We start from the raw sequence: 19,025 nt of genomic DNA, 5'->3' as shown, positions 1-19,025 counted from the left end.
TCACATCAGTCAATTCATTACTCTTTTAAATGATTTAAAGAATGTTGAGGTTCATATTGACGATAAAGATCAGGCTATGCTATTATTGTACTCTTTACCCCCTTCATACAAGTCTTTCAAGGAGACCCTGATTTATGGCAGAGACAAACTCTCGTTCGAAGATGTGAAGGGTCATTTGTTGAGTAGAGACAAACTCGACAATGAGCTTCATTTGGATAGCAAGACAGATAGGCAAGCTTCCGTTTTGGTAGCATCAAAGAAACGAGATAAAAGGTGTCGCCATTGTAAAAAGTTAGGTCACGTCAAAGCAGATTGTTATAAACTGCGAAATAAAAAAGCTGCTGAGAGTAACGAGGAAGATGTAGCTGGTACTAATTTGGCCGATGAAAATGGGGATGATTTCTTGTTAGTGTCAACAAGTGATAACACCAAGCTCATGTCCGAGTGGATCCTAGATTCAGGATGTCCTTTCCACATGTGTCCCAATAGAGAATGGTTCTCCACATACAGTTCGATTGAAGGTGGATTTGTGCGCATGGGAAACGATTCATCTAGTAAGGTAATTGGTATTGGTACTGTTAGAATTAAGATGCACGATGGGACGATTAAGACATTCTCAGATGTCAGGTATGTACCTGACTTACTAAAGAATCTCATCTCCTTAAGTATTTTAGACTTGAAAGGATGCAAAATCAACATTGAGTCGAGCGGTATTAAAGTATCTCGTGGAGCTCTCGTTTTGTTAAAAGGTAAAAGAACCGGCAGTCTTTATATTCTGGAAGGTTCTACAGTGACCGGTGAAATCGAATGTCCTTCATCTGTTACGGAGTTAAAGTCAACTTGTTTGGAGCGGAGGCAACTTGGTCATAGGAGGGAAAAAGGTATGATCGTTTCGTTGAAGAGAGGTTCTCTTTTGGATGCAGGTTTTGAAAAGTTAGGGCACTGTGTTCGTGAAAATCAGACCCGGGTTAGTTTTGATTTGACAGTGTACAAGTCGAAGGCTAGAAGTCTTCCAGTTTCTAAGCACAAATTCGACTCAGTTAATTCTCTGCATAGTTCAAGATAGGCTCGTGGCAGGCTTTGGCAAAGATGGCGTTGTGAAAATATGAGTCAAGGTGGAGATTTGTTAAATATGACTCCTATTTTCAGTCAAATTTGAGAAATAATATTTCAGTTAAACTCTGTTTACTTGTTTCAATCAAACACTGATTAGTTTAGATTATTTTATTATTATTTGACTTATGAATTTAGCCTATAAATAGGCTCTTTTACACCCTTAGAATTGATATCCATTAGAGATTAGAACTCATAACACATTTAGAGAATTTTGTGTTTACGTTTTGTGGGTTCTTTATTTTTGGGTTTTTGGGTTTTCGGGGTTTAGTTTTTATCTCCATCTTTTGTATTTTTCATTCTTTTGCCATTATAGTAAAATTATCTTTGCTCGTGTTTTTTATCCTCTTTGGAGGGGTTTTCCACGTTAAATTTGTGTGTTCAATTTCTCAATTTATTTTGCTATTTTTTTGTTCGTTACTTAATCGGGTTAAAATCCTAACACTTTAACTCTCTAAAAATTTTTATGGCTTCGCCCTTGAATTTAAACTTATTTAAATTTTCTAATAATATAGGAACCAAATTAATTTATTTAATAAAAGAAGATTAATTTGAATTGGTGGTTACAGTTACAGAAGCTCTCTCATAGAATTTAACCTTCAAATATACAATAAGAATGAGGAGATTTTTATTTTTCTTCAATAAAATCAACGCGTGAAGTGGTCTTTATTGTCATAACAATAGAGTTAAACTCACGCAAAACCACGATGAGCATTTGGGGCATTATAGCAAGTGGATTCTATTTATAGGGACTTATAGCAATAGAAGCCTTTTAATATACTCTTTAGTTCTTTGGTAGTTGTAATTATTATCATCTCCTTTCTTTTAAGAAATCAATATTTTTGGTCCCATTTACATTGATAATTTATTGAATTTATGTGTAATGTTTATTTGAAGGTTTCATAACTAAATTGCTGTTACAAATCAGTTAAATTATCAGTTTAATTAAATAATTTTAAAAACAGAGAAAATTGATTCAATCAGTTCGTACTGAATCGTAAATCAATCGATCTAACCCTTTATTTCGGACTAATATCTTAACTGATTTTCGATTGATTCGGTCCTATTCTGAAAACAATGATATATTAATAATGTATAATTTGATTTATTTATAAACACCTTTAATAATAATCTACATCCGAATGCAAGCACGATTTGGAGAAATATGGAAATTATCATTAGTCATTTAATTTATTTCATAATTACTTTTCATATTCAAGGTTTTGCTTCTCATTACTCTTAAAAGTGCTTTTGAAGTCATAAGTAATACTAAAGAGATAATTTTTTAATTCAAAAATACTTTTAAAAAATACATTTGAACCCAAAAGCAATTTTAGAGCTAATATGACATATTTAACCCTTATTTATATTCGAATATAATTATGTAATATTTATATTAAGTATATAATTATTTTTCAATTAAAATTTATTTTAAATATATAAAATTATATATTTAAATTTATAATAATTATATTTTATAATAATTAAAACATAAATTATATATTTGAATTAAATTTTAAAAATAATTAATATTAATTACTTACAAATATTTTAAATTTATATTTCATATATTGAAATATTAATAATGAGTTACAATAAATTATTTTTTTATATCTTTATTAAAATATCATAATATTAACGAATTTGAACATTATTTAAATGTGTATTTTTTACTTCACAACATCATGTCTAGAGTTATCCATGGGCCAGGCCATTCAATCCAACTTGAAGGTCCGCCTAAAAAGTGGGACTATAAGTCCTAAAAAAGAGGCTTGGACAAAAAATAAGATCCGTTTTCTAAATGGGCCGGGCCTTTGATAAGTTTTTTTTTGTTTGGGCTCGACCTGATCCCAATTTGCAAAAAAAAATTATTGCTTTTTTTTTTACTATTTTTTCGTTATTTTGCTATCATTTTGATATTATATTGATACTATTTTGATGTTATTATTTGGATATTGTATAACTCTTATTTTATTATTAGTTTTTCTACTATTGTAGAGGTATTTTCTTGCTGAGTTGCACTTATCTTAATGTTATTTAAGTATTTCTTTTAATTTTTTTTATTTGTTAGGAAACATTTATTTTAATGTTTTTAGTATATTTGATGTATTATATTTTAATTTTTTTTATATAAAAAAATTCAATACGTGCAAGCTGGGCTCAGGTTTTAATATTTTTATCCGGGCCAAATTGGGCAAAATTTTAGGCCCATTTTTCAGGCCAGGCCCGAGACTAAAAAATGGGCCTAAATTTTTTTACTTGCCTTGACCCAGCTTGAACACATGAACAACTCTAATCATGTCTAAAATGAGTATTTTATTTTTCAAAAGCACTATTGAGAGCAATACTAAATACCAGGGGCAGAGTGAGGGGGGCTAGTAGGGGTCCGACTCCCCTAAAATGGGAAATTTTTTTATTTAGACTATTTATAATTGATAAAATTTTAAATCAATAATAGTAAAATTGTACTTTAGCCCCCAAAAATTATAAAATTTTAATTTAATTCTTTAAAAAGTATAAAGATACAGACTATTAAAATGGTAAAATTGTAATTTACTATAATAAAATTTATATAAATTAATTACAGTCCCCAAAATTTATTTCTAATTCCACCCCTACTAATACTTAAATTTTAAACCAAACTTTTTCTAAACACTTTCTACAAACACTTCAAAAAGCAACCAAAAACTGACCATGAATCAATGAAGCTATAGTGATTACAGAAGAAATGGATTCTTATAATAAACCCAATCAACTTTATAGTTTTAAAACCAGATAAATAAAATATATGAAGAAAAAATATAAAGATTGCAATGTGATATCTTTTTAATTGCATCCAATGCAAATCATGCTTTAGTTTTGTAACATACATCATGAAGATCCGTAATTAAAATTTTTTGTTTCCCTAATGAAAGTTGTAATTGTTAGTTCGATCTCCAAGACATATAATTCGCCAGACAACATTTCAAATCATGTTTTCTATCTTCACTTAGTCTGCGTATTTAGTTATTAAAAAGATATTAAAATATTGTTGATGCAATGATAAAAGGGAGAAGTATGAAAGAAGATATGGTGGTGGTGAGATTGGTTCTTCTAATTGAGACGGAGAGTGAAAGTTACAAAAAAATAAAGGAGAGGAGAGTATGTAGACTAAATATTGAAGATAAGTTGGTAGAGTATAGACTTAGTATATTTTGAGAGTTGATCCATTTTTTATTGTTCCTACAAGTATTTATAGGTTAGGTTTCATGTAAAATGATGCTAATGTGCTAAACTTGTCATTTAACTATCATTACAAAACGCGTGGGGTAAATATCTTCAATGAGATAAGGATGTCTATGATAGGAAAAATATTGTCATTTATTCTGACTTGACCCTATAGAGAGATTGAACTCACGTAGTATTTGGTAACCAATGCCATCACATCCCTGATGAAAGCCTAGGAGTTGAGATATCAGATGGCTCGTACCCGTCCAGATAATAATGACGAAAAGTAAGACTTGTGAGTGATCTTTTGATCAGTTACTGGTGAATTTACTACTCAAGTAGCTTTTTGACTTGCAATGTGTTCTTATTGGGGTGGGGTATAAAAACATATTAAATTCTTACGTGAAAAAAGTAATAAAAAATATGTTCCTATTATATAACCTTAATTTGGAATTGAAAAGGGTTGTTATATTGTTTAGTCTAAAATTTAATTTATTTTTCTATTGAATAAGTGGTGCAGCTTGAATTTTTTGAGAGAATTAAATTGTATATTTTTATGATAGTAAAAATATAATTTTATCATTTTAATAGTTTATATCTTTATAATTTTTAAAGAGTTAAGTCAAAATTTTATCATTTTTAAAGGGTTAAATCAAGTTTTTACTATTTTTAGAAAGATCAAAATACAATTTTATCATTACTAATTTAAAATTTGATAAATTATAAAAAATCTAAATTAAAAACATTCCTAATCTCATAAATAACTTTAATAGTACAACTTATATATGTAAAGAAATTTAAAATATTAGTATTTATAAATTTGAATTAATTTTTTTATACAAATAAAAATAATAAATTGATTACGGTGCAAAAATTAATAAGTGATTTGAATTTAGATTAAAAAAAAATTAATATAAGTGGTGTCAACTTGAATGATTTCACCTATACACATAATTAATGGACAAAATTACATGTAAATAATTAAATGAATGTATAGTAATTAACCTCACATGGATTTTCATTCATTATTTGAAAGATTGATCTTCTCGACTTCATTGCCTAACAATATGTTCTGACTTATATTATTTGGAATAATTTTATTTTTAAAATTAATTGATCTTATGATAGGATTAAAATTTCAACGCTTTACACTTTAAAATGAGTTACAAAGAATTAAGATATCAAAAGCATAAAATTGAATATTGGGCCGAAATTTTAAACTTTTTGTCGGTCCATGATATAATCTAGAAAGATCTAAATTGAGAAGAAAAACGTCAATAGCAGCACACAAGATTGAAAAAATCTGGCGGCTCCAAAACAAATTTGCTAACTTGCTGGAAAAGATACGAATAGAAATAAAAAATACCCATTGAAAAAACCATGTATATTTGAAGATCGAAAACAAGGAAGTCAAGAGTGCAAGAGAGAGTGAAAAATGGTGTTGTGGGAGATCACATTGGGGACGGCTTATTTCTTGGGGCTTAAACGAACTTACAGGCTTGCTTTGAAGATTCAGCGTCGGATTATTAGCCCTAAGCGTCCCAGGATTCGACAATTTGTTCACAGGTAAAAAGATTCCTCGCTTTCTCTCCTAAATTTAGTGGCCGTGTTTTATTTATTTATTTATTGCGTTATTTCTTTTTGATTCTTGATCGGTTTGGTTGCTTTTATTGAATATCAGCATGGGAATTATATTTTGTATACTATTTAGCTGTACTAGTACTATCCATCATTTGGCTTGAGGGATTGAGACAAATGGATGTGTATTAGATTGTGATGAAGTGCCTTGATGAATCTTTCATTTCCAATAAGTTGGATAAAATTTTCAGTGTTTGTGTTTGTTTTAGAGTTGTTAGATGATTTGATTACAGGAGTTAGGAATTTAAATTGCTTTCATGTCTTCAGAAAGATAATCGGAAGATTGGGGCTCAAGTCTCTACATGTAAGAACTGGTCATTGTTGTCAAATTAGGGTCTATTTCCATATATTTTTCATTGAAAATGCAAAATGGCACATACAGGTGCATCGGATGTTTACGACTTACTTTTTTTATTTATAGCCGAGCTCATCGTTCTGCCTCATGAGAGACAGGTACTGTTCATATGCACTATTGGTGCCTGTCTTTAGTCTCTTAAGAAAATTGGCAATGCCCTCAAGGTCCAGGTGCACTTATGGATAACTTGAAACTGTAGTAGAACTCAAGGAGTGCTTAGCATTCCTTCTCTTATGTTCTCTCTTTGATTTGTGTTTGATTTCGTTTTGTTCAACTGTTGGTTCTAACCTTTACTGAATTTTATGTTTCCTATAACCAACTCCGTAGTTTTGAGATAATTATGTAAACGCCATGAATTCCAAGTATTATTCACCTGAACTTTTTCGCCCAAGACATGCCCATGGTATTTAGCTGAGCTTGTGATTGGGCCTCATGAAGCCTCATTTTCATTACAATCTATGTTTAGCTGAAGGTCATCGTTGAATAGTTAGAGTTATTTTTAAGTGGAAAATGAAGATTTGTGCCAATATCTGTATGAAGTTGCTATAGTGTGTGAAGGTGATGTTTTCCTTTTTAGTACATCAATCAACCTTTTCTTCTTTTTCTTTGTGTTTCCAATTACATGCAAATATGTACTTAAAAAAAGCTGCAAAATATTTCATGTTTTTAAATTGAGATCTATGCATGCTGCAAAACCTCAGTGATTTGGTTCTTTAGCTAATAAGGTAGGTGCAGGATGACTGTATAAAGTGCCGCGGGTTTCCTTACTGTATGATTTAAACGTCCACCAAGTTCACTGCTTCGAAGGGAGAGAAATATGGGTGAAACACCTGAACTAACTCTTGTAATCTATGCTCTATTCCTAAGAGTTTCAGTGTTTCACCAATGTTGAAGTGACTTTAATTTTGTGATGATGTTCCTTCATTTTTACATTTGGGTAGTGAGTTTAATGTATAGACAATAATGTAATCCTGAATATTGGTTGCTTGTGATGTGGACTCGAAAATACCTTCTCTAATTTTTCTTTTTGTTTCCCTTCTAAATCGGAAACTGTTTCTCTTCTGTGACCAGACGAACACGTGCTGTATTTGACATAGCACTCAAGGTTCACCAGAATATACAACAGAGAGACTTGGAAGTTGGTAGGAACCTTGGTAACTGGATCCTCCGCTGGCTTGACAAAATGAAACCTTCTGCTCAAATCCGACCTCCAAGCCACCAGAAACCCCACCATGGTACTGGCAGTGCAAATATGAACATCACAAAGCAAGTGAATAACTCATCAAAAACTCCTAGAAGCTTGCAGACACCACGAAATGGTGAAGCTGATAGACGTCTTTTTAGTTCATCAACGTATATGCTGTCTAAATCCCTCCCTACAATTGCAATGATGATTCGGCCACCAAAGGCCGCTGGAAACATGACTCAGTACAGGCATTTGAGCATCAATGGACCTCACACACTGAGGTTGAACTACACACGAGGCGAAGGAGTTATTAGAAAGGATATAATGCAATGGATGCTGCACAACTGAAGATTTGAAACTCTTTTCCGTTTGCATTTGTGGACTTCAGAAACCCCCTATGGTCGTGGAAGGGGGTATGTTTGGTGCTGGAAATTGTTTTTTTGAAAGGATACATTGCTTTTGAGTTTGGCCTGTTCATGGGACAATAAAATGTACTTGTCATCTGCGTTTGTAGATTCTTTCGAGTCTATATGTTCCAGCATTCTGTTGCTTGGAGAACACAGATGTTATGACATTGTCGTTATGTTATACAAGATCTGTGAATCATTTGGTTTGCCATTGCCATATGGAAATTTTCTTTGGACACTATTTGTGATAACGTTGAATTTTACTTAAATTTGATTACCAATCTTATGTAATTGTAGTAGCAATCTTGTTTAAAAGGGACTTTCAGTTTCATCCGATTGGTACCTATTACATTAAATTACATTTAAACCAAAATCGACTGAAGAACTGAGGTATTGGTTGTCCTTTGATTGAACAAACTTCGAAACTCTCGGGGTTTGAAATCAACATTTTCAAAAGGCTACAGGGGCTACATTCGATATTTATCATCATTTTTAACTCAAGAACCGAAGATTCCTAATAATAATAAAATAATGGTCATATTCTGCTATTAATCCCTGTACTATGCATAAGTTACAGATTTAGACCTTGTTTTTCAATTTGTAGAATTTTAGTTTTTGTACTTTTCTAATTTTGAAATTTCAGTTTGACTCAAACGATAGTAGTCAAATTTTGTTAAGTTAAATTCTGTTCAGAATCTTACTTAGCAAATATATTATCATATGTAATACCACGTCAACTTGTCATTGTCATACAATACTCACGAAACCTATCATTTGTGTAAAGATTGAAATTTCAAATTCTAGCCACTAAAATTTATCAAATTGAAGAATAATGTTCAAATTCACATCTTACAATAATATAAGACTAATAACAAAATTTGATCTATCAAATTTAATTGCTACCATTTGGATGAGGACTGAAATCTCTAAACTCGACTATATCAAATTAGACTGTATGGATTAAATCCATAACTTAGGAATAGTACAGTGACTAATGTGAGAATTTCACCTAAAAAAAAAAAAAAAACAATTCTGTCGTCGCATAAAAATTACACTGCATTTTCCCCTAATCTTTTGCCTCCACTCAAATAATCGACTTTCGTTCTTTCCGTTCATCTTGTCACCGTCAGCCGCGGAACCGTTGTAATCCAAGCTAGCAATTACCAATCTGTGCTCTTGCAAAGGTAGTTTCTCCTGTTATCTGATAACTTTTCCCCTCTTAATTTGTGCACCTTAAAATCTTAGAAGCTTCATGGGGATTTGGTTTTGCGATCCAATTCATAGATTCTTGTGGAAGCTAACGAATTCTGGAAATATAGATAGTTATTACTTTTCTTATACATCATTGGGTTTTGATATTATCAGAGAATGGAATTAGCGGATCGAGCAGTTGGGTTTCTATTATCTATTACCAGTCTATCAATATTCACGTATTATACGTTTGGGTCATCATCCTGGTCAGTATCTGATGTTAATAGTACTACTTACTTTTCAATTTTAATTGAATAGTAGGACCTATTTATCACCTGCTGATTGATTCTGATTTCTGGACAGCCATTTGTGGACAGTGATAACTTCATCCACAACTATTTTCTACCCCAGGAATATGCCATACTGATCCCTGTGTGTGCCGGTGTGGTGCTCCTTTGCCTCCTCTGTATTTTTATTGGGTTCGTGCTGCTCAAATCCAAGAAGAAGAAGGCTTGAAGCTTGATGCTACTTTATCATCTCTGCATAAAACATGCCTTGGGTATAGCATTGCTTGTTTTCTTCCATGTATTTTTGCTTCGAATTTAAGTTTTGAGATGAGAATTTGTGTTTAGGCCATCATAATTTGTTAAAGATTGTTGCATTTGAGGACAACTTTATTTGATTTTTCTGTCTAATATACAACTGCTACAGAGAACCCAGTGTATTTTTCTTTCTTTCTGAAATGGCTAAAGCCTGAAGTCTTTCAGTTTTCCATTTCTCATCATCATGTTTTTCCTGCTCAGTTTATTGGTATTTTAGTAGGCTTGTTCAATGTCCAAATTAAAATATATTTTCATGAGAAGCTGTTTAGGGATCTTCTCTCTTTGTCAATGTTTTGAGTTGCATTGCATTGAATCCATTAGGCTTTGAGAGATCGTTATTCGTTAGAGACTTCTACACATGGCCTTAATGACTAATGAGCACAAAAATCCTTGTATATTAGAATAATGAGCAGGATAATTATGTTCGTAATAGTTGAAGAAAAAAATATGGTTAGTTTTATGAGGTAGAGTTAATCAAATGACACTAATATGGTTCCTGACCACGGTTAAATATTTATTTTTATACTAAATTATAGAGTAAAAATTTAAAGCTTGTAATTTCTCTAAGTTCTTATATTATTTATATATTTAAAATTTAGTCTTCATATTTTTATTTTTAAGAATTTAATTAATGTATCTTTCTAGAATTATATTATCACTTCAAAGGCCTTCCTTTGTGGCATTTTTAAGTGATATGGTACCAATAATGTATGACATAGGATGTGTTTAATGCTATAGGTCAAGTTTTTTAAGCTACAATAATTATGTCGCATCATATTTTAAATTAATGTAAGTTTTTTAAGCTATAATAATTATATTTTAAATTAATGTGATACCTGGATTTGACAAAATTTTTTCATGTATTTATAGTACACCCCAAGAAAATTGAAGAAAAATTAGGTGACGTTTCCTCTTCAGAAAGAGTGATATGAAGTTACAACCATACCATGCATTGAGCTTTATACATCACAAAGAAATACCAAATTCAACCAAACGTCATGGGAAAGAAGCTGATCTAAAACGAGGATGCCCCAACACAGTATGAAATTGAAAACAAGAATAATGCAGGGACTGAATGTCACAAAAACCCTTTTGTGGGATGCCCCCCCTCAATCTAAACTGTTGAAATGCATTGGAAATTGGAATAATATGAAAATCATTGTTAAAATTGCTTCAGCGGTTGTCATCAAATTTCACGGTCATTGGACGATTGCAATCTCATCATCAGAAATAACTACGAAAATTAACACCAAAAAATCATAGAAAATTGATCCACTGTTTAACTGAAAATTACAAACCAAAAAAATCAAAACACAAATAAAGTGGATAAATAGAATGAGAGTTGAAATCAAGCCCAAGAATTATTTTGAAAAGCAGCGGAAGTAATGGCCCGAGAGAACTCGTCGAAACTGATCCTCCCATCACCATCCGCATCGGCTTCTTTGATCATCCCTGTCAACTCCTCTACAGTCAATGCATGTCCAAGTTTGGCCATTGTCTGTGCTAACTCGGCAGCAGTGATAAAACCATTACCATCCCTGTCAAACATCTTAAACAGCTGCTTCAATTGTTCCTCGCTGTACGGTGACTTCTCCGGCTGCAGCTCCGGAGCCAACATAGCCACAAACTCCGAGAATTCGATCAGCCCATTGTTATTGGAATCAGCCTTTTGTATAAGGTCTTCCACCTGGTCAAGGCTCGGTTTTAGTCCCAAGGACCGCAACAGCGACCCCAGTTCCAGCTGTGTTAAGCTACCATCGTTGTTCCGATCGAAAGAAGAAAATATTTCTCGTAGTTGAGCCATTTGCTCCTCATCTAGCTTCGTTGGTTGCTTGTCCCCCATTTTCATAACAAACTCTTCTTTATAATCCTTCTACACCTTGTATATCTCAATGCTTCCTACAAAACGTATCTCAAACCAAATAAAAGAAAATCAATCCAAAAAGAAACATTCGAATAAGAATTCTAGGAGTTTGCTAGCACAAGATGATTGTGGTGTTCCGGGATGAGAGATATTCCTCACCTTTTTTTTCCTGCGCCGAAAAAGAGTCTTGTAGGGATTCAACTCAAGGATAGCCTCGAAAATCCTTCTTAATCATCCTCCATTTTCTTGTAGGTACCCAAATATTGGATTGTACTAAACTAACAGAAAATCATATACAGAGAAAGGCGATGATTTCCTTTTTGTTAAAAATTAAAATTTTGAGCAACACCACAAGCATATTCAAAAGAGATGGATAGTCAACCTCATGAAAAATAAAAAATTGAAAATGGGCTTCGTATCTCGTCTTTAATTATTGGAGAAAATAGAAAGAGGAAAAAGAATACGTGAAAAGTGGGGTCATTCCGCTATTGGTGCACGTCTTTCTTGCTGGCTGGCGCTGGCAGCTAGACTCCGTCAACCGGAGGTGGTTTACGACACCTCATCATTAGGGCTAATATTCCAAGGTCTTAATATATCATACCATTGGGCTTGGCCCAATGGATCAAGAATATCATGTTTTCTGAAACTCATTGGGCGTCAGAAATCCTGTCCCCAAAATAAATGACTTATTTGTGGCAGTTGGACGATTTATTTGTTAAATGCTGTTCTATTTAATTCAAAATCGAGTTTTACTCTTACATATCTATCACACTCTCATGACAATTTCCTCACTTATATATAAACAAAATTTTTATTATCGCTTTGCATTTATAAAATATATTTCCTTACTTGAACAAATTTAGTGTTATCAATTTTAGGTACAATTACTTATACAAGCCTCTTAATTATATAGAGTTTGTTTGAGACTTGTTACCATAGAGAAAATTCATTACAATCCCTATTAAACACCATATTAACTAGTTGAATATAATATAATAACAAATAAGGTAAACAATGACTCTGGTCAACTAAGAATGCAATGTTCTAAATAATCCAATATCCACGATTCAAAAGATTGGATAAGAGTAATCCGATCTTATTAAATCTCCTAAATATGTTCCTCAAGTGATATGATATTCAATAATAGGCTAGATATCATCCACATAATCAACACAATTCATATATATCGTTCAATAAATTACCAACCTCTCTAATATTGAAACTGTCTTAAACAACTTTAGTGGTCACTCCCTTGACACTTTATTACCCGTTCCATATTTTTCAACAATTTCTATAAAAATCATTTGGAAAATAAAGCTTTTATAAAAGGCACCTTTTATTGTTTATAGGAGAATTAACTCATTTCGAGAGAAATCTTCAAAGTGTAGTTTTTCGAGCAATGGACTTAGATCGTCAACAATCAAAGGTATTGTTCCCGTGTTAGGGTTTTGTTATAAAAGGCACCTTTTATTGTTGACAGGGGAATCGACTCCTCTGAGAGAAGTCTTCGAAGTGTCGTTTTCTAGGTAGCCAATCCAGATCATCAACAATCGAAGGTATTGCCTCCGTATTGAGGTTTTGTTCCCAACATCCACACGATGGAGGTAGGTACTTGCAAGACTTGGGTTAGATGTTAGTATTGGACGTGTGAATAATAATAGAGGTACTTGGGCATGCCATAGCTTGAACCACCAATAAAGGCATTATAGGTGACTTGTTTGTAAACATGGTACCACTCCCCCTTTGATGAACTGTACATGACTCTCCACAAGGACCATTGTTTCGATTGTTGATGGTTTGAGTTAGACTTCAAAGACTTCTCTTGAAGGGAGCCAATTCACCTGTCAGCAAAATCCAAACTTGATTCGATAATTATTGAACATTTCATGAGCTTAATCGAGATTTTCATCTAATATATTATAAGATATTTATTATATAGAAAGAGCTTAAATATAAATGAGCTTGAATTTTAATACAAATGAGGAAAACAAGTTGAAACTCAAGTTTAACTATGAAAATTAATAATGGAGCTTATTCAAGCTTGAATTGATTGTGTCACGTCAATTGGCTTTAAATTTTGTTGATTTGAGCATATGTATGCAAAATTGGGAGTTTAGTCTCCATTGGTGCAGACTGGAGAGGCTTAGTTTCTTGGTTATTGCCGAACAACAAGGTGTACATTATGGAACTTGTTGGGCAATTGTTGATTTCCCTCTTGATGGCTTTCATAACAACTTTCCCTTATACAGGAGAAGACGACCCTCTAGCTGTTTGATTAAAGAAATGCTCAAAGAATGACATTGATAAGGACTTCGTGTGTGAACATCAGTAGTTCCGGATACCTTGGACGATAGTACGGTTAGAATCACAAGAAAGAAAGTCGCAGAAGCTGGCCAACCCCATCGGCTGATTCTTTGTGTTGTATCCTCACCACCAAGTCTTTCATCTTTTGAGGGATCAACGTAGTAGATCGCAGCTTATTGACTTCCTTTGACCTGAATTAAAATCTATAATATACTTTGTTATGCTGATTGCTGAATATTTGCAGCTACAGGTTCTTTCAAATGGGAATGCCTTGCATGAGGTGGCTCCCATCCTGGAAAATGCATTTCACTGCTTCCAATCAATGTGCTAATAATTTCCTCTTACTCTAAACTAAAAGTTGAATTTAAAAATTATCTTCATTTCAATTCTTAACTTCTTATGGTGGGAAAGACAAGAAGTTAAACCTTGTTTAATGTAACCTTAGGCGGCAAGCAGAGGATTTCTCGGCTGAATTTGAGTTTATCTTATTAACACATTTTAAGTCTGAACTAATATGAATTATGAAGTTAAAATTTTATATAAATATGTTCATATCTATATATGGTTAAAGCTCATTTTAATCACGTCTATATTTTTTTAAACAAATATTTTGTATTATTTTAATTTAAAACTTATTAGTATTATAGTTTTTTCTATTTATTAAAATTGTATATATAGACAACTTTTCATTTTTAATGTTTATATCATAGTATTATATATTAATATAGATTTATTTTTTGTGTTACAATTTATATAAAATAAAATAATATAATATAATATAATATATTACAAATTTAGAAAATAGGTCGAGTCAAATCTTGAATATTCAATCTTAAACCAAATCTGAATTTTAACTATATCAACTTTATATTTTTATTATAATATTTTTGTTCAAACTTTTTCAAAATTCAAACGGGTAATCCGACCCTTGAAACTCAGCACCGTATGTTGAGCAAAGGAAGTTAGACGTAAATTTGGTTTTAATTTGCAAGCGTTAGAATGCATTGCCCATAAACGTGAGTAAGCATTAGACATCGATTCTTTAGCAACCGATGAATGAGAAATTTGAATAGAAAAGGAAAGTAGGGTCCAAAAGAAAAATCATGGATGCCCATTAGTTGATGTTGCATTTGCAAGGGATTTCAGCTTTGGGCCTAAACTCAGAATTCAGACATCGGTTTAGGCCCTTATTAATTGGATTTCACAGTGTTGTTTGGAGAGAAAACCAGGAATATTTTATTTTTAAATGTCCCACTAACATGACCAGTTCTATTAAAACAATGACAACTCCCCTCCAAAGGTATTGGTTGAATGGAGAGACAGAGAGAGGGAATGGCGTTGGACCATATGTAGGTATTGGGTTCCAAGCTGTCTAATCCTTTTGCAAAATGGACCCAACAAATTAGGAAGATGCAACATCATCATCATCATCATCATCATCATCATCATCTCTAAAGCAAAAGATTCTGTATTTCTATGTATGAAATCGAATAGAAGCCAAAACTCCACGTAGTCGCTATGCTTTGGACTCATTCACTCAAACCAGTGATTTAGGTCTTGCTCTTTTCCAACAACCATCACTATCTATTTACTAGGTCAAGAATAATCAAACACTCCAATATGTTACATCCACCACCTGCCTTTTTCTTTTTTAATTTTATAAATAGGTATAAAATTGGATATTTTAGACTAATTTTGAAGAATCTCAAAGTATACGTTTTAATTAATTCATATAATAGATATTTTAAAAAATCATACATCATTACAAGGTTTTTAACTTTTTAACGTGTTCACACTATAAAAATTTGACACGTAATAAGGAAATAAAGCAATCATTTGTGGAGAGAAAAATTGAAACATGAACCCCTCTACCTTTTTTATATAATTTTTAACCGTGTTTTGCAAGTTATATTTTAATAACAAATTCTTTCAAGTTGCTTATATTCAATGATTCAATTAATAATTTTATATAAAAAAAACCCGTGTAAAAAAGTGTTTTTAAGTCTATCACTATTTGTACAAAAGTAAACATGTTATTAAAATTGAAATAAATATAATGTTATCATAAATTGTTTATTGATATAATGTTATGATACTTTTTACGTTGGTTATATTTTAATCAATACATTGAACCTAATAAAAATAATTTAGTACAAATTATATTAATTAACTTTAGAAACACACTCATTAGCAAAAGAAAAATGTGAAAAGAAACACAATTCGCCAATAAAAGGGAAAACTGAAGGCTTTTGGAGAAAGAAAAGCAAAAGGCAAGGGTGGCATGCTGAGGTGTAAGGGGAATAAAAGAATATAAACATGAGAAAATAATGGGAAATGAACAAGGAATAGAAAGTGAAGGCAACAAAGTGACAAATTGAGATATGGAACCAAACCCAAAATGGGCAAAGGGTTTTTAGATGTGGCACCAAATCACAGGCTGAGCTCCATGTGGAGAAATGGTGGCGGCCAATTTTATATCAAAGGAGGAGAGTAACAATTGGCTTTTGCTTTTAGTCTGAGATGATATCAAATTGGAGATTTTCCTTCCCTATGCCACAATCATAATCAATCTTTTCCATGATTAAACATTTTGTTATAGGTTTTGCTGGTGTTTTTTTATAGCTACAATGGAAATTTGGTGAGATGACTTTGACTATTTTCCAGTGCAAATGAGGAAAGCAAGGATGTTAAGACAGTGAGGGAAGTAGACCTGTTCTGGTAAAGCTTTTAGAGGTGTCGGCTATATGTTTGTTTGGGAGTGTCGTTTTACTTTTATTGGTGTCAGCAAAGCTATTTTACCAAAAAATTAAATAATTATTCATATGATCCAAGTTCAAAAATAATCATCTAAATAATTTGAAATGAACAATAAATTTAAATTGAGAGACTTAAATGGCCGGCACTACTTCGTATTTTGTCCCAATTATCACCTGATAATTGTGTCAGATGATAAAAAAATATTTTTTGGTGTTGGGGGACCTATATGGCCGGCACCCTTCGTATTTTTTTCCAACCGTATTATGCTGGTATACTTTACACCAGTATTTGAAAAAAATTTGAGTTGGGGGAATTTGATGGCCGGCACCACCTTTTTCAGGACTCAAAAAATAAAATTTCTTGGGTTCTGGCACACTAATGGCCAACACCCTTATAACAGATTTAAAAAAAAATTTTGGGTGCCAGGACACTAATGCTCAGCACCCACTTAGTCTATATATATGAAAGGTCTTGGGGGTGTGATATTGTAGTTGGATGGGAAAAAAAACTTGTTGAACATACCCTAAAATAGGAGTGTCTAGGAGTGTACTATCAAATGTTGATATTGATTTTGGTAGTATATCATCAAAAAGGTGTGATGTAGTAGGTTGTAGATGAGAGTGTTTGGGAGTGTACAACCGAATTTTGGGGTTGAATTATATTGTAATACCCTGAAAATTTTTACAGTAAAATATTATCCGTGATATAGTAAAATAAGGAAATAAAGTGACAAAAAGGTAAATTTTGAGTTAAGTCAATATTAGGAAGAATATTATGATATATTAATTCAAGAAAGGACTAAATTACAAAGATGAGAAAAGTCTTGTTGCACAAGAGTAAATACTCAAAATTTAAGGGGTTGAAGTGTAAATAAAAAAAAGTTGAAGGACTAATGGTGAAAATATTTTAAGGGTGGAATGATCTAGAAATCAAGAAAAATTGATGAATTAGGACCAAATTGAATAGGTGAAAAATTATGAGGGACTAAATCACAATTTTACCAAATTAAGTGATGACTCAATGATGGAATTCTAAAAGATCATGAAGGGCAAAATGGTCAATTAGTAAGAGAGAGAATTCTAGAATGTAATGATTATGTTGATGATATTTTAAATTAATTAATTAGATAAATATTATTTTATTAATATTTTTATGAGATATTTATTATTATTATATTATTATTTATTTAGTATAAAAGGAAGGAAAGATGAAGAATTATCATCATCTTTCCTTTCCCATGCAAACCAACGTAAGAGAAGAAGAAGAAAATAAGTTTTCTTTCTTTACAATTTAGTCATTTCATCAAAAATTCATTATTTTCACCTAAAAATTGAAAGAATTTCCATAGCCATCAAGAGAGAAAGATAGTAAGGAGATGATGGGGAGCAAGAATATCAAGTTGGATTCAAGAAATAGAAGCTGGAGGAGAGAGAAAAATCAAGTTAAAGATTGAAGTCAATAAGAAAAGGTAAGAACATCAAGATTTCAATATATTTTTAAGTTTAATATTGTTGAAAAAGCATGGAATTGATGTTGATTTAGAGTTTTATTATATATGGTCTTATGTTCTTGTCATGTTAGTGAAGAGAAAATAAGAGAAAGTGATGAGAAATAATGTAGAAAAAGAAAATAAGGGTGTTATAAACATAGTAATTAATATCTTGCACTAAAATAGTTCTAGACAGCAGCAGTAGTCTAACTTTGAAAAATCACCAAAAATTGTATAAATCGAATTATAGGATGAATAAAATATGAAATTAAATCTTATTGAGTCTAGTTTCTTATAGAAGAAATTATGTAAGCAATGGAATTGTAAATCATGAGATATAATAAATTTTGTGAGATAAGGTCAGAATGATTTTGAGTTCCCCTATTTTGACTTTGAAAAATTATAAAAAATTGGAGAAAAATAATTATGGGATTAAATTTATATTTTTAGAATCTTGAATGAGTATATTTTTAATATAAATAAACAGGAACATCATTTGAATTCTGTACGAGGAGATAATTAATTTTTAGTGAAGAAGGGTCACAACTATCAAACAGCAGAACAGGGGTAACTTTAAAGAATAAACTGTACTTATTGACTAAACCAAAAGTTCTGAAAATTTTATGGTAAGAATATATATGAGTCTAGTTTCAGGGAAAATTATCTAATTTTAATTTATAGTTCTAGAGCTCCAGATATAAATAATTTAGTGACTATGACACAGATGGATAGCTTGAATATTCACAAAAAGTAAATAATAAAGATTATAGATAATGTTACTTACAAATATGTTATATACATTAAGGATGTGGAATGGAGAGGAGGAGGAGGAAAATATATATGAATATTCAGCTAGCATGGCTAATTTGCATGTTTTAGGCTTAAGGACTAAATTGAATAAAAGTAAAACTT

At 31.7% G+C, this 19,025-nt stretch overlaps 2 protein-coding genes and 1 long non-coding RNA gene across 3 annotated transcripts; 2 read left to right on the top strand and 1 right to left on the bottom strand.

Annotated features, from left to right (window-relative positions):
- Positions 1-5,551: 5,551 nt before the first annotated feature.
- On the top strand, positions 5,552-8,117 carry LOC107920635 (uncharacterized). The gene is made up of 2 exons (XM_016850442.2): positions 5,552-5,886; positions 7,385-8,117. The coding sequence occupies exons 1-2, from the start codon at positions 5,756-5,758 to the stop codon at positions 7,845-7,847; spliced, it is 594 nt and encodes a 197-aa protein (XP_016705931.1). The 5' UTR covers positions 5,552-5,755; the 3' UTR covers positions 7,848-8,117.
- A 782-nt stretch (positions 8,118-8,899) lies between these two features.
- On the top strand, positions 8,900-9,871 carry LOC107918782 (uncharacterized). The gene is made up of 3 exons (XR_001690239.2): positions 8,900-9,090; positions 9,272-9,363; positions 9,461-9,871. It is a non-coding gene; the product is annotated as an uncharacterized lncRNA (long non-coding RNA).
- Positions 9,872-10,956: 1,085 nt separating this feature from the next.
- On the bottom strand, positions 10,957-12,128 carry LOC107918656 (probable calcium-binding protein CML11). Its single transcript, XM_041074796.1, has 2 exons — positions 11,723-12,128; positions 10,957-11,598 (listed from the first exon to the last, which is right to left on the bottom strand). Exon 2 carries the CDS (start codon positions 11,546-11,548, stop codon positions 11,048-11,050), a length of 501 nt encoding a protein of 166 aa, XP_040930730.1. The 5' UTR covers positions 11,549-11,598; positions 11,723-12,128; the 3' UTR covers positions 10,957-11,047.
- Between the last annotated feature and the right edge of the window lie 6,897 nt (positions 12,129-19,025).

The sequence above is a fragment of the Gossypium hirsutum genome, chromosome A08 (genome assembly GCF_007990345.1).
Source record: "Gossypium hirsutum isolate 1008001.06 chromosome A08, Gossypium_hirsutum_v2.1, whole genome shotgun sequence".
NCBI classification, from domain to species: domain Eukaryota; kingdom Viridiplantae; phylum Streptophyta; class Magnoliopsida; order Malvales; family Malvaceae; genus Gossypium; species Gossypium hirsutum.
The sequence above is the reverse complement of the archived record's forward strand: the minus strand, read 5'-3'. Positions and strand labels throughout refer to the sequence as shown.

Excerpts from the sequence above, each read along its gene's own strand:
- LOC107920635 (XM_016850442.2), top strand. The coding sequence starts at position 5,756 with ATGGTGTTGTGGGAGATCACATTGGGGACGGCTTATTTCTTGGGGCTT. Across the intron at positions 5,887-7,384 it reads ATTCGACAATTTGTTCACAG|ACGAACACGTGCTGTATTTG; the intron begins GTAAAAAGATTC and ends TTCTGTGACCAG.
- LOC107918656 (XM_041074796.1), bottom strand. The coding sequence starts at position 11,548 with ATGAAAATGGGGGACAAGCAACCAACGAAGCTAGATGAGGAGCAAATG.